The 14571-nt window shown below is 29.6% G+C and overlaps 1 protein-coding gene across 3 annotated transcripts in view; it reads right to left on the reverse strand.

Annotated features, from left to right (window-relative positions):
* The window catches only part of LOC122273621 (nose resistant to fluoxetine protein 6), a 55777-nt gene that overhangs the window by 6087 nt on the left and 35119 nt on the right, over positions 1 to 14571 (reverse strand). For 2 of the 3 annotated variants that reach the window (XM_087167649.1, XM_087167647.1), the window contains 5 exons: positions 12673 to 12838; positions 7777 to 7856; positions 6300 to 6422; positions 4376 to 4496; positions 351 to 525 (listed from right to left, as the gene is read on the reverse strand). In XM_087167649.1, coding sequence (XP_087023775.1) covers positions 351 to 525; positions 4376 to 4496; positions 6300 to 6422; positions 7777 to 7856; positions 12673 to 12838 — 665 coding nt within the window. The remainder of the gene's footprint in view (positions 1 to 350; positions 526 to 4375; positions 4497 to 6299; positions 6423 to 7776; positions 7857 to 12672; positions 12839 to 14571) is intronic. The other variant, XM_087167648.1, reaches the window with a different exon arrangement.

Genomic DNA, 14571 nt, shown 5'->3' on the forward strand with positions numbered 1-14571 from the left:
TCAAACTTGAAAAAATAGTTGAAAAAACTCACGCGTCAAATATAACAAAAATAATTTAATTAATCAATAAATTAAGAGAGAGAAAGGCCGTTTCCTATTTGAACTACTATAATATAAGGCAACAATGTTAAAGTAATGTTTTTATTTAATCCGAATTTTCTTTGAAACTATTTCATCTTAAATTCACGAACGTTAATTTCAATTACAGAAAATCGGTGGCATAAATTCCTTCCCTCACTTTGCGGCGGAAATTTCTAGACGCTTGTACAAACGGCTCTGGCGTTATAAGCAAGAAGTACATAATTTTTTCCTTTTTTTAATTATATATATGATAAAAAAATATTTTGTACCTCCATGACCAGCCTCACAGGAGTATAGTATCCAGCTAGTTATGAAAGCCATGACAGGAATTCTAGCAATATTATAGAATGTAATAATTCTCAAGTCTTTTATGGGTAAAAATACTGAACCTGTGACTGCGATGAAGCACAGTATAGAAAAAATCCATCCAGTAATAACCCAAGTCTATGAAAAATGGAAAATTAAATGACATATGAAGGATCATTAATCATTGTACTTAATTGATGTAAAATGATATTCAGTAGTAAACAAAAGTTTTAATCCGAATTTTAAGTTGCACAAAAGTTTTAATCCGTTATGCAGAAGTAAGCATAAGCTTTAGGCTGAATTTGATGTTATGCAGTAGAATGCTTAATTTTTAAGCCGAATTTGATGTTATGCAGTAATAAGCAAAAGTTTTAAACTAAATTCAACTTTGGTAAATACATTTCAGAAGGATTTTGAAATTATTGATGGAATAAATCAGTACAAGTACACGATATCCCTACATTATTGTTTAATACCTTACAACTCATCATAAAAGTGGAATTTGGCAGGCCGATTTCGATAAAGATTTCTGTCAAATATAATCTTAAATGTAAGTTTTTTTTTTTGTCTCAAGCAAAACAGAGCTTAGTTTGCTATAAATGAAAATCTGTATTTTTTATTATTTATTTTTTGCCATATTTTCAGATTATTAGTTCTTAGGACATTTTCGTTCTTCATAAGAAAAAAGTTTAAGATTTAAGTGCGTTTCTTCCTAAAGACATTTTACTTAAAATTTTTTTTAAATAGCTGAACTATTTTAAGAAATTAGTGCTCAAATATGTCTGGTGAATTAGGTCTAATGACACACAATATCCATATATTTCTGGATTCAATTTGAGTTGAGAGGAAAATATTGAATTTTGAAAAGTAAACGAATGGCATGCTGACTTTCACTTATTACAAAAATATTAATAAAAACCATTCTTAACATGATATGATATGTGGATATTAGTTAATAATACGCCTAATACAGATTAAATTGCGTTTAGCTAAAAAAAAATATTTTCGAAAGATTTTAACTATTTAACTGTCTGCGTAATACAGGGTGTTTATAAACTCCCGGACCCATTTTGATGTTTTATAACTCCTAAAATAATAAAGATAGATAGAAATTAATAGCATAAATGGTTAGATAGACTAAAAAAGTTTCATAACCCTTGTCAATGAACTTCCATGTGTGCCCCCTTCGTCGCACGGAGAATATCAAGTCGATAGTTAATTTCACGCCAGGTAGCGGCAAGCATGTTGGCATCCACAGAGGCTATTCGGTTGTAATTCTGGCTATATATTTATAACAAGCGTTTTTCTGCCAAACCTGTAGACCCACAAACTGCATCTCCACCAAGTGAGAGAGCTCAAGATGCATCTGTTTTCCAAGTAACGGGTGTGGACTTTGCTGGTCCTGTGATTTTGAAAGACAATTCAAAGGGCTGGATACGTATTTTTACATGTGCCGTTTATTTTACAGGGAGTGGACAAGCTGTTAAAAGGGCTTGACAAACTATATTTATAAGAACTCCATAGTGATTTAGAACTTTAATTTTTCAAATTCTTGCAAAGTGTCATTTCAACATAAGATATCTTTAAGTTATGTAAGTTAACTTTGTTAATGTTGTTAACTTAGGTGGGAGGATGTGAAATATTATGTGCTTATGCGCATCGTATTTTTTGTAAAATAACTTACTTATTATATATCAGTTTGAAGATGGCAACGAGAAGAGTTTTTGTGGTTGCCATGGTAAGTTTAGAACGTAAATAGTTTTGAGAGAGTAAGAGATTTTTTTTGTTTTTTTTTTTGGAACTGCGATGCTGTAATTTTATTGTTTAGTTAATAAATCTTCCTTTTATATTAAACGTAATAGAGTTTTAATTATTTGATTCGAAGTCCTTTGAGTTTTATTTGAGGTCAGTAAGTATTTTGTATTTTTTGACACTTAGTATCTATCTCTGCATATAAAAGCGAAATGTCTGAAAGTTTGTTCACTAATTACTCGAGAACGGGAGCGCCGATTTAGATCATGTTTTTTTCTTCTTTTTTTTGCAGTTTTCCAACTTTTATGGGGTGGTTTGTAAACAATCACCTCTTACCGGTATTATGTAGTTCAGGCATAGTATCGAAAGTTTGAAATTTCACTGATGAAAAAGATTAAAACGGAAAAACTCACTAAAGAAAAAACTTGAAATTTAAACATAGATTAAAGCGTGCTTTCTCATGGAAACAGCATTTTCATAAAATATTTAAAACAAAAAGAAGAAATAGTAACCATTAGGAAAAAAAACCCTAAAGTTCAATAAGCTCATAGTTTAAGTGCGAATTAATACTTGCTAGGAACACATATGCAGGCTTACATAAATTATCGAAAATTGAAGAAATTTTATATTTCATCGTGAGTCATAATGTTATAAACATCAATATGCTTATTAACAAATGTATACATATTTTCAATTTCATTTCTGACAAGCATTTTGAATACATAAATTTAAAGCAATGATTGCCGTACTTCTTTCGGTTTGTCCTCAAGTATGTAATATAATTTAATAAACATTATTTTATTCCTGAATAATAAATAAAGCTGTCTGCACTATAATAAACATACGCCTGATAAGCTTTATTAAGACAGATTATTTTAGTAATTGGCAATTCTCAAAAGGTGTGATCATGACAGAGTTCGAAATTTATAGCTCTGACAACAATAAAGCTTAATTGTAATTCATAGTAAAATGCTTAAGAGTAAATTTATAATTCTGTTTAGTGATATAAATTCACATAAATTATTGAAAAATATTCCACGTGTACTTTAAAAATCCATTTTTTGGAATCAAAAGTTCCTATCTCGGACATTCAAGCTATTAACTAAGACAATAACTCAAAAATAAATAAATAAAATAGAATAAAATAAATAAAATAAATAAATAAAGTAAATAAATAAAATAAATAAATAAATAAAATAAATAAATAAATAAATAAATAAATAAATAAATAAATAAATAAATAAATAAATAAATAAATAAAATAAAATAAATAAATAAATAAATAAATAAATAAATAAATAAATAAATAAATAAATAAAATAAAATAAATAAATAAATAAATAAATAAATAAATAAATAAATAAATAAATAAATAAATAAAATAAATAAAATAAATAATAGTGTCTTGTTGTTAACAAATAAAATTACGAGAATAAAATTTAAATAGGACGGTTACTTGATTATACATTTAACAAATGACAGAAATAAAAAATAACAGTAAGCATTTTAAACTTAGTTACCCATCCTTAAATTAATTTTTCGAAAATTTAAGTTTTTTTTGTGTGTTCTTAGGAAATATACGTATAGCATACATAAAGAAATAAAACAAATAAAATGAATATAAGAATAAATGGAGATGAAAAATAATAGTACCTAGACAGATGAAAATAATAGTATAAAACTTAAATAGGATGGTTACTTGACTATACATTCAACAAATGACAACAATATATAAGCTACAATGCTGTTTAAAATATTTTAAGATAACGCAATTTAGTATTTTGATGCATGTTCAAAAACATAGCACACGGATACCTAGTATTACTCTTATATAAATTAGATTACTGTAAGCATTTTAAATTTAGTTACCCATTCTTAAATTAATTTTTCAAAAATTTAAATTTATTTTTGTGTGTTCTTATGAAATATATGTGTAACAAAATGCCATATTCTTATAAGTTAAATGTAAGATAGTTCAAAGATGTTACGTAAACAACCTCGATAGTTTTTTCCTTATAAATGCATTATTTTTCAACAATCTGATGTTCTGAAATTCTACGAAAAAAGTTATAGTTTTTAAAATTTTATTTAAATTTAAATAGTATATGAAATAAGTAGTGAATATTTAGCGCTTATTATATAAATATCAATGGCATTCATGACCAGCTGCTGTTAATGTTTTTGCTCTCAGTGTTTACAAAGTGCCCTAACAAGTGCCTTATGATATTATACTCACTTTAGGTAGCTTTTGTTTTCCATATTTAAGACAGACCCAACCAGAAAGCATTCCAATTAATTGGGCGGGAAGGTGGAACGATTGATATAAATAAGTTTTTCGTGTTACTTCTTCAATAACGCTAAAAAAGGAAAAAAAATTGGTATTTATCTTATCTTTTGGTAAATTTAAGAGTAAGTCATTTTTGTAGGTAAAATAAATATATAATTTTAAATAACTATTTATAAAATATTGTTTCTTCATTGCCTAAACGCAGCCAATATTTCTTTGTAAATAAGTACAACTCTTCAAGTAGAGAGTTTTCAAAAGCTAAATGTTTTTAAATTGTCTAATAATATAATTCCGAATTTGTTGTTTGTAACCCTAACTATTTTTGATAATAATAATAAAAAAATATTTTACAACTTTCAAAATTTTTTTTTTCACATTCCAAAAAATATTTTTTAAGATACTCGAGATTAATAGTAATAATAATTAAAACCGCTCATCTTAGCTTTTGGGGAAATAAATTTCCATATATAAAAAAAATTAACGCCTTTTCTCTTTTTGGTCAAAATTGAAGTGTAGCGTTTAAAACATAAATATTGAATTTTTATTTTAGCGCCATACCAGAAATAGTAATTGGAACTTTTAGGTTATTGGATATTTTTCCCTGATATAGTTAGAAATAAAACAAATCACATCGTTATCCTAACTGGCTACAGGAGCACATATATCCACTTCTGATGCGCGTACACATAAGAAAGTCATTTGCTAACTTAATCTGACTTTTCACAAAATATCTGTGTTCATCATCTAATGACTCTGTAAGGATAGTTTTTGATGGAAAGCTTTGTTCGCGCAGAAAAGATGAAAGAAAATGGTTCAGGTTAGAGTAATGACGGAACGAGATGTTGGTTTTGAGAAAAGATGTTCAGAGAATTTATTTTTTTGAAGGAAAAATCTGCTTTGATATAAGAAGAGCGGGTCTGCCTGGAATTGTTAAGGCTGCAGCTCTAAGCTCTATGCTTGGCATGTTCTAAATTCGGGTACGTTCTGTTTTTATACTTTCCTCTTAAAATTAAATCTTTTTTTAAAAATAAAATTCTTCCAGTTTATCGTAAATAACTTATTTTCCAACAAAGTACCACTAGGACAGAATGTCATCCTACCTTTTTGCTACTTTTACCGACTAAAAATTACTAGCTATCATTATTCAGTGTTAACTTTTGATCACAATTGTACCCTTGACAAAATGCGTCTTAAGTATAAAATCTGACATAATTTGCACTCTATTTCATTTTTTTATCACTACCTATCAATAGTGTAGCAATATTATAACCACTGGCGTGGAGTAAGGAAGCATACTTTAAGAGAAACTTCGCTAAGTGCAGTATCCGACAGTGATCAATCTCTCTCTCTTCTAATATCCATTTTTTCAGACAATTTTGAAGCTATTGTTACAGCTCTGTAACTTTAGTTAGATAAAGAATCTCTCTTTACTTTTTCTCATTGAACACATTTTATTGTTGTTCTTTATTTTTTTAACCAATTAAATACTTTAATTACATTTTGTATACTAATATTAAATGTTGGAAAATCATCTTAAAAATTGGTATAAAAATCTGATTAAATATATATTGATTAAATATTACTTGAAAAATGAAAACTTTCTTAAAATTTGGAAACCAATTAAGAAATGTCAAGAAAACTGGATTGCAGAGTATTGTAAAGAAGAAATGTTTTGTCATTGAAAACTGCATTAGAATTATGTCAGGTACATTGATTTGGTGGTGTGGTCTTGTGAGTAAGGCGTCATTCCGTTATCTTTTCTCATATTTGAGAGAGCTTTTTCTAGTAACGGAAGTTTGACACTAATTACCAAGCGAGAACCCATAGGGTTGAAAAAAGTCATTTAAAAATATTAATAAAACATTAAACTTACTGGACTAATATGATTGAGTTAAATGACAGAAATGGACATTGGAATTTAAGGAGTTGATAGCCGTAATAAAAACATGGTACAAAAAACAAAAGCAACCCCATAAATATTCCAGCTTTGGGGTACCTACAAAAAAATGCATTTGTAAGTCAGATGAACGAAATCAAAGTAACTTTATCAGTAAAAAGAAAAACAAAGATAGAGAGAGAGAGAGGAAATAAAACACAAGATATTTTAAGTGCCACATGAGACATGTGCTCAGAATAATATACGCTGCTAACTTGATTGAGGAATTACGTTAAGGGTTTAAAATAGCATTTAATTTTTTAAAATCTTAGCAACGAAGTAGAAATTTCAAGTCATTAATTGAGTTTGAAATCAGTGAGTGAAATACATACATAAGTAAAATTTTGTTTTTAACTGCATCGTTTCACATACGAGTTGAAGAGTAGTTTATGTGTAGCGGTTTGAAATGGAAAAAAAGTTGAAATAAAAAATATTACTTTATTTTAATTCTAAAATTATTCTCTGTTTTTCCTTTTTTGTTGCTGGATTAAGTTAGTTTTGATTTAAAACATAATAATAAAAGAAGCTGGATCATACCCGTAAAAGAACAAATTTTTGATCCACAAAGTTTAGAGCTAGTTAATCCTCTATAGTCTGGGTAGTGGTTTTTTACGGATTTTTTTTATCTTTGACGAGAGTTTTACATAAGATTCATTAATCCATTTACATATATTGAATGGATTTTAAGGAATTTTATGATAAAAATTTGAATAAAGTGGTATTAAAAAGCGATAAAAATGTATTTTTTAATTGAGTTCATGAAAAATAAATTTAATTAGTCACCATTGAGCATCTTAATCTATAGTTGTCCCAAGCAGAAGAAAACAGTCACTTAGTTCAAATGTAAACGTATCATCACTTTTTAAATGGGATTTCTTTTCTCACTACAGCAATATACTGGGTTTAAAGTCACGTACTACATCAAAGTTTAACTGTCTGAAAAGTACCGGCTTTACTTTTTAAAATACCGTTGTTTATGCAGTATGTAAAAAGACTCTCATCTATCTCTGCAATTTTGTTCGGACCTCCTATTTGCTTCGAATCACTTTGGAGAAGGCTATGATTGGATGCTCCCTTTTGCTGTGGGCCTTTGACTTCAGCACGCTACTGGTCTACTGTAGTAGGTAGGTTTTTCACCTGGATTATATAGAGCGTTCCAGATTAAACGTAGAAAACTAATTTATGGAAGGAAATCATTGCGTGCTTTGAATTCTATAATTAGTTTATGGCAGGTATTGCTTTTCGCGCAAAATCACTTATATCTACCGCCTGTAATCTGAGAGATTTCAATCGAGTTCTCGTTTCTTCCTCGGTGCTTACATCTTATGTTACAGCACTTGCAAAGTGTACTTATCTTGAAAATAATTCTTGAAACATAAATAAAAAATACTGATAATTAGAGTAAAAATTCTACCTGTAAATCGCAATCATCAAAGGAAGGGAAATTACCAAATGCTGCATTATGTTAGCAATAAACCAAGTATGCACCATACACTGAAATAAAAAGCAAAACTTTGTTTAGAAATTACAAGTTAATTTCAAAAGAACACTAAAAATATCTAATTGCGCTATAAAGAAGGTTAAAATGTAAATGTAAAAGTAAAGAGTAAGATATATTTGTTTTTTTGGGTAGGACAAAAATTACGCTTTTGTTTTGAAATCGCTTTTGTTCTTGTTAGGATATTTAAGTATAATAAAAATGGTGGAATGTAGTTTTTAAATGAGAAATATTTTTTTTTTCTAAATGCATTTCATTCCGGGGAAAATATAGCACATTTTGATTAGAGTGAGTACAAAAATTATTTTTTTGATATTGTATAAGTTTAGTTTTTTGATATAGGTTTAGTAGAGGTCGTCTTTGCCCAACCATTGAAACGGACGACCGATGTATAATCCTACAGTCTAGAAGGCACAGACGGCTGACATCAGGATAAAACGCTTGGCCCTCACAGCAAAATACTAGACACCCCGATATGCTTTGCCGTGGTCAGGCGACTAAACAAGGGTGGTCTATTTGCATGACGGCCAGTAAGGTGTTTTCCATTAACGCCAGTCCACCGGAGATGCCATTTAATGTTGTGCCAGAAACACAACTACTGGGCAGATGCATAATGGGGTCGAGTTAATCTTCACGGACGATAATGCTACACCTCATAGTACAGTGGCTGTCACAGAACTGTTGGAGAGTGAAGATATTGCACGCATGGAATGGCCGGTGAGGCTCCTGGATTTTAATCCGATTGAACACGTGAGGGACACTTAGGGAGACGCTTGGCAGCACGTCCCCAGCCGTCAGCAACAATTCAGCAGCTGCAATTAGCACTGTAATAGGAATGGACAGTTTTTTCTCAAGAGCTTCTTAGTAACCTAGTCCTCAGCATGAGCAGACGCTGTCAATCCTACATAGCTGTCAGATTTGATCAAGCCCCATATTAAAGGCGAAAATTTCCCTGACAATCCCGTGTAACATTGACATTTTGGTCATTTGTACAATTGCGTTTTAAACCTATATTTCAATAAAGTTCCTTATTGTTACTGTGGAAAACATTTTTTGCAACTTATTTACTTTCCCATTTTCACATTTTTAGGATCCTAACGCATGATTTTTTATCGATTTTCAACCCTGCTGTTCACACTTGCATTTGAAAAACCAACCTCGAACTTAATTTTCGGACATCATTGTTGTAGTAAGATAGAGGGAAATTGCTATTATTAGGAAAAAAATAATGTTTGTTTTTTAATGAAATATTATCTTCGGCCTTAGCACCCACTTGAAATGTTCCAGATGTAAAAAAATAAAATAAATAAGCAAGTTGAAATAAATAAATCCAAGCACTTATCATTATTATTTATGCATAATACCAAGAAATGTGTTGTCAGAGACTGATTTACTAACCATTAAGAATAATAATGTATTAGTTTGTAAGCAATATATGTTCGAAATAGAATGCTATGACATTCCAATACCCAAAAGTTATTTGAAGAAACTTTTAATTTTTGAATGAGAAAATAGGTGTAAAAGACCTGGTTTCTTAGGACAGGTCGGCGTCAGTTTGAAACGAACGCTTACCTCTGATTGGTCAATTAGTGAGTTTGACAGCATACGTCATCGAGCGCTCTGCTTAAACGACAACTGCCGTCCAAATCAAGGGCAGTTGGATTTCAACGTGACGTTAACGATAGAAGCAACGGCGGACAACAGCCAACAGAACATTGAAATCAACCAAATTTTTGATTTTAACATTAAACATAGCTTCTTCCTCCTCTTCTTCATTCAGCTAAGCTATAATGTGTTTTTCCTTGGACAAAGTCATTATTTGTTCTCTAAAACACTTGTCGACGATAACCACCTTAATACTAATATATATATATATATATATATATATATATATATATATATATATATATATATATATATATATATATATATATATATATATATATATATATATATATATATATATATATATATATATATATATATATATATATATATATATATATACATATACATATATATATATATATATATATATATATATATATATATATATATATATATATATGAGTGTGTTACTGTCTGTCCTTTATAGACTCCTAAACCAACCAACCAAATGCTATGAAACTTGGCATACAGGTAGTTAAAGCACGAGGAAGGTCACTGTCGACATTCGAACATTCTGCAAAAAGCTGTTCCAGCTGCATGAACGAAAATCGAAATGCAATTTTTAGATTGGTTAAAAGTTAACCATTGTTTAAAATTTTGCTTTTCTGAACGATTCAGTTCTCAGTTATCTTGAAGATAACAACAGTGATATTTTCTATCTTATAGCTCTATTCATTTAGAAAAGTAAATTACATATACTTTAATATTTAACTATAATTAGCGCAAGATTCTTTACGCAAGGTGAGCACAAGCACGTAAAAGCAACGAGAATAGATTTCTTAATTGGGTATACTATAGCCTACGTCACAGATCGTGTTATTCCTTCTAAATTTAACTAGTAAACAGCATTTTCTGCGAACCTGATTTCTAGCAACAAGTAAAAGCATCAAACGAAGTGTCTTGTTATAAGTCGCTACTCGCCAGGTTGGAATTGTATTAGTCTAGTTCCTTTGGAAATAATTTATATTGTTGTTTTACCGAAGTTTATGAATTTAGTAAGCATATTTAAAACTCAGTTTATTAATTAAACTAAAAGTTAATGTTATTCCTAGTAAGTGGAAGTAGTTGTGCTTTTTTCATATTATACCCAATTATTGGTCGTATCACGGATTTAGTATTGTGAAAACTGTTTAATAAAAATAAAGGCAAAAGCAAATTTCACGTTTTATATAATTATTTATATTTAGTATGCAATTTTAGGTTAGTGCAGTTAAATATAGTTTTTGAAGGTTTCATTAATGACAGTTAACATTTGAAAACTATTAGATTGTTTATTATTACAAAGTTTTCGAATTCACATTCATTTTATTTATTTCATTTAAAAAATAGATTTTTGTTTTGAATTTTATCATTTTTGTATTTTTTATTTATGATATTTTTATTGCTCTTTTTATTATTTGAAATATATATGTGAATTTTCGATTTAGCAAATTTGCGACCACTGTCAACTTTTACATTTCTTTTTGCTTGAGAGAGAATATTTGCAAAAATATATCACCTAAACGAATCGCTCTTAGTCGATCGACATATCAAGAACGCAAAAAGAGGACACCCGAGTTTCAGAAAGATCGGAGCAACGGGAAAAAAAAACTTGAAACTAATTGAGAAAACAATGCTTTAGCCCGTTCCTTAGAAACGTCTGAGCAACAAGAAAGAAGACTGTTAACGAATCAATTACGGACTACTCAAGCCCGATCGTTGGAAACTGCAGAGTAACGGAAAAGAAGACTGTTCACAAATCAACTACGCACTGCTCAAGCACTAACCGGATTTATTTAGTACATTTACATGCAATCCTGCTTGGGATTAAATTAAGAGCCGTTGTTACCAGGACAATCATCATCGGATCGTCAGGATATTACCGCACGTGTGTTCAAACAAAGATTGAAATCTTTACTTGATTTCATTGTGAAGCGTCATGTTTTTGGAGAGACACGGTGTTGGAATGGCAAAAAAGAGGATTGCCACATGCACACATTCTGATTTGGCTTATTGAAAAAAATCACACCATGTCAAATTGGTCAGCTCATATCAGCAGAAATACCTGAAGTCGCCATTGATCCAAACTTATTTCATATCATCATCCAAAATATGCTTCATAGTTCCTGGCATCACCATACATGTCTGTTTTAAAACGGACTAACGATATCCTAGAGAATTAAGTGCTGAAACTATCACTGGTTTTTTTCTCCATTAAATAAAATTCTCATTTCAAATCATAATTGCAAATATCATTTACACACTTAAATACAAAATTAAAATTCAAACTGAAAGCGTTGCAACGTTCGCAGGGTAAAGCTAGTTTAAAATAAATATTTGTATACGTTATTAACGCATGCGCAATGCGAGATAATGTCTGCGCTGGACCGACTGCTCCCGATGAGCTAACAAAACAGTATTTTGTTGGCGTCAGGGTAATATCAACTTAACGCTGACGCCCAGATATGGCGCTTGTCTTAAGAAACCAGGCCTTTTAAGAAGAAAAATGCGGACATAATGAATCCACATTCCTTTGGTACTCATAAATCTTTTCCGTAGCTTTTATCGAATTGCACGAAACGTTGAGTTGACTGGCACGGTCATATATTTTCTTTATTAAATACAAAGGATTTAAATGTGCAGAAGTGCACATAGAAATAAACTTATAGTTCGCTTCAAAAATAATTGTCAAAGGGTTATCTAACATACCAGCGAATAAGGTTAAAGTGCCCTTATCATTGAAAATTAAATAATAACCAAATGAATACATGATCACGCTGTAATACAAATTTGTAATGGACGACAATTTAAATCACACAAACATTGGAAAGTTATTGGCATTCTTCTAACGCTTGTCGTTGTCACGTTAATTTGATAAATCAGCACCCTAATTACTCCTAATTACTCAATTCTGCGTGATTGCCATTTGCAGACTCATACATAAATTCGTATCTGATTTCTTTGCATTCGAATATTGCTGCGTATCTGGCTATAAATCGTGACACTACACCTAGTTTTTCAATAAACCAGTCTCCAGAATCTGCTGATGCCTCCGATGATTTTTATTCCTCATAAATAACTCTTTCTAACAAGAACAGCAGTTTTGAAAGCAGCATTTGTTTTAAAAAAAAATGTGTTTCTCGGCCCACCGTCTCGTTTACTCACGATTTCATTCAAGGCATCATAATTTTGAATTTGCATCACATTTTTCCAACCATTTTGGTAACAATTTTCAAATTCTGATTCCCAAGAAGATTTCCATATCGGACCCGAACTCAATATCGGCAGGATTAGAAAAAGTAGCGCTGCTGCAGCTATTTGAAGATTCAACCTGCAAAATAAATACAAATAAAATAAAATAAATAACTAAATAAAATATAAATATTTGTTTTATCAAACTTATTGAATACAAAATTCAAGTCCAGTGACACTTAATGAAAAAATAAAACATTTTTAAATGAGATTTCTAAAAATGTATATTTTTCTCACAATATTAAAGGAAAGTAAGCAGCAACGCCACTGTTTTTTATGTGATTAGCTTTGTGTTACATTTTGTTTTGTTATGAAAAAACTATAAGACTTCTAAACTTGAAATTACGTTGATTTGTAAAAAAATGAATAGGGTGCATGATGAAAAAAAAATTGACATTCGAGATACATCAACTAATAAACTGTTAAAATTGAGATAAAAAAGTTCAGGTGGGCTGCTTTGCAGGCCACAGAAACCAAACTACTGAATTGGATTTTGATGTCTTGAAAGAGATATTTTTATTTATGAACTTGAATTTTTTCTATATTCTAATTTGTTTGGAAGTTGTTGCAGTTTTAAGTGATATTTCGCGAACATTTTATACATTTTTTATTTGACGTTACATTTAGATTTTTTACACGAAATTGAAAAACTTAAAAACTTGAAATTGCAAAACTTTATAGAAAAATGCACATGGAAAATGTACAACAAAAATGTAATGTTCAATAATTATTAAATGTTAAACTTGAAATAAAAAAAATACCATGTGAACCTCTTTTCATTCCTCAGAAAAGCCACTACAAAGTTAAAATTTGAGATGTGGAAAGGGCCATTTTCATTTATGAACTTAAGACGAGCTTTATTGAACTATTTGTTCTAAATTATATAATGTTATATTAGTACTAATTTGTTCAAAAGTTATCGCAATTTTTGGTGATATTCCTTCCTTTTGTTTTGTTTTAAATAATAAATATTCATTCATTATTGAAGAAAAATTTAGCTCTCACGTGATCTTCATTTCATAAGGTTCCTTGACTTCAAATAAAAAGTAACAAAAGAAAAATGAATAAATATAGAAAAAAGAATAAGAGAGGGAAAGTTTACATGTGGCCAGTTATAAATCTTAAGATTGTTATCGGAATTTTTAAAAATATAAAAGGTATACAAACTATAAAGAAGAAAATTGCTCAAGAGGTATAAAAGCTGTTTTCAATTTGAATTCCTATATGATATTATGTGACGTGATAAATAGATAATAATTAAATTATTTCTCATCATTAATACAGAATCTATTAATAAGCTTAAACAAAGTATACTTGATTATTATTCAGCACAGGTGATTACCTATCTGATCATTCAATACGATTAACATATTAACAAAATGCACTTACATAATATTATAATAATTATGTAAAGTAATGTGGGGGAAAACTAACATGAATTAAACTAACATGAGCAATCGAATAATGAAATAAAACTAAATTGCGAAAATAAACTATTTATTAAAAACTTTAAAAGAAAAAAAAACTTAGAGCATACTTGAACTTCTAAAATAGTTGGGAAAAGGAACTATGCGCTCTGAAGCTCGCATAAAAGCTAAAAATAATAAAAATAAAATGAAACCTTGAAGAATTCGACGATTGAATTCTAAGGTAAACACGTTATGCGAAATCGCTAATCCAACTGACAAGCAGACAAAATATTCCAGTTAGCAAGAGTTTCAGAGAGCAAGTGTTACAGCGCAGCAAATAACAAGAAAGAAAAGATTTCTTCTAACAAGTTATTGTTAAATTATTCATCTACGGCTAAGCAAA

Source organism: Parasteatoda tepidariorum, chromosome 7 (genome assembly GCF_982258835.1).
Source record: "Parasteatoda tepidariorum strain Cologne lab strain chromosome 7, Ptep-v5.0, whole genome shotgun sequence".
Taxonomy (NCBI): Eukaryota; Metazoa; Arthropoda; class Arachnida; order Araneae; family Theridiidae; genus Parasteatoda; species Parasteatoda tepidariorum.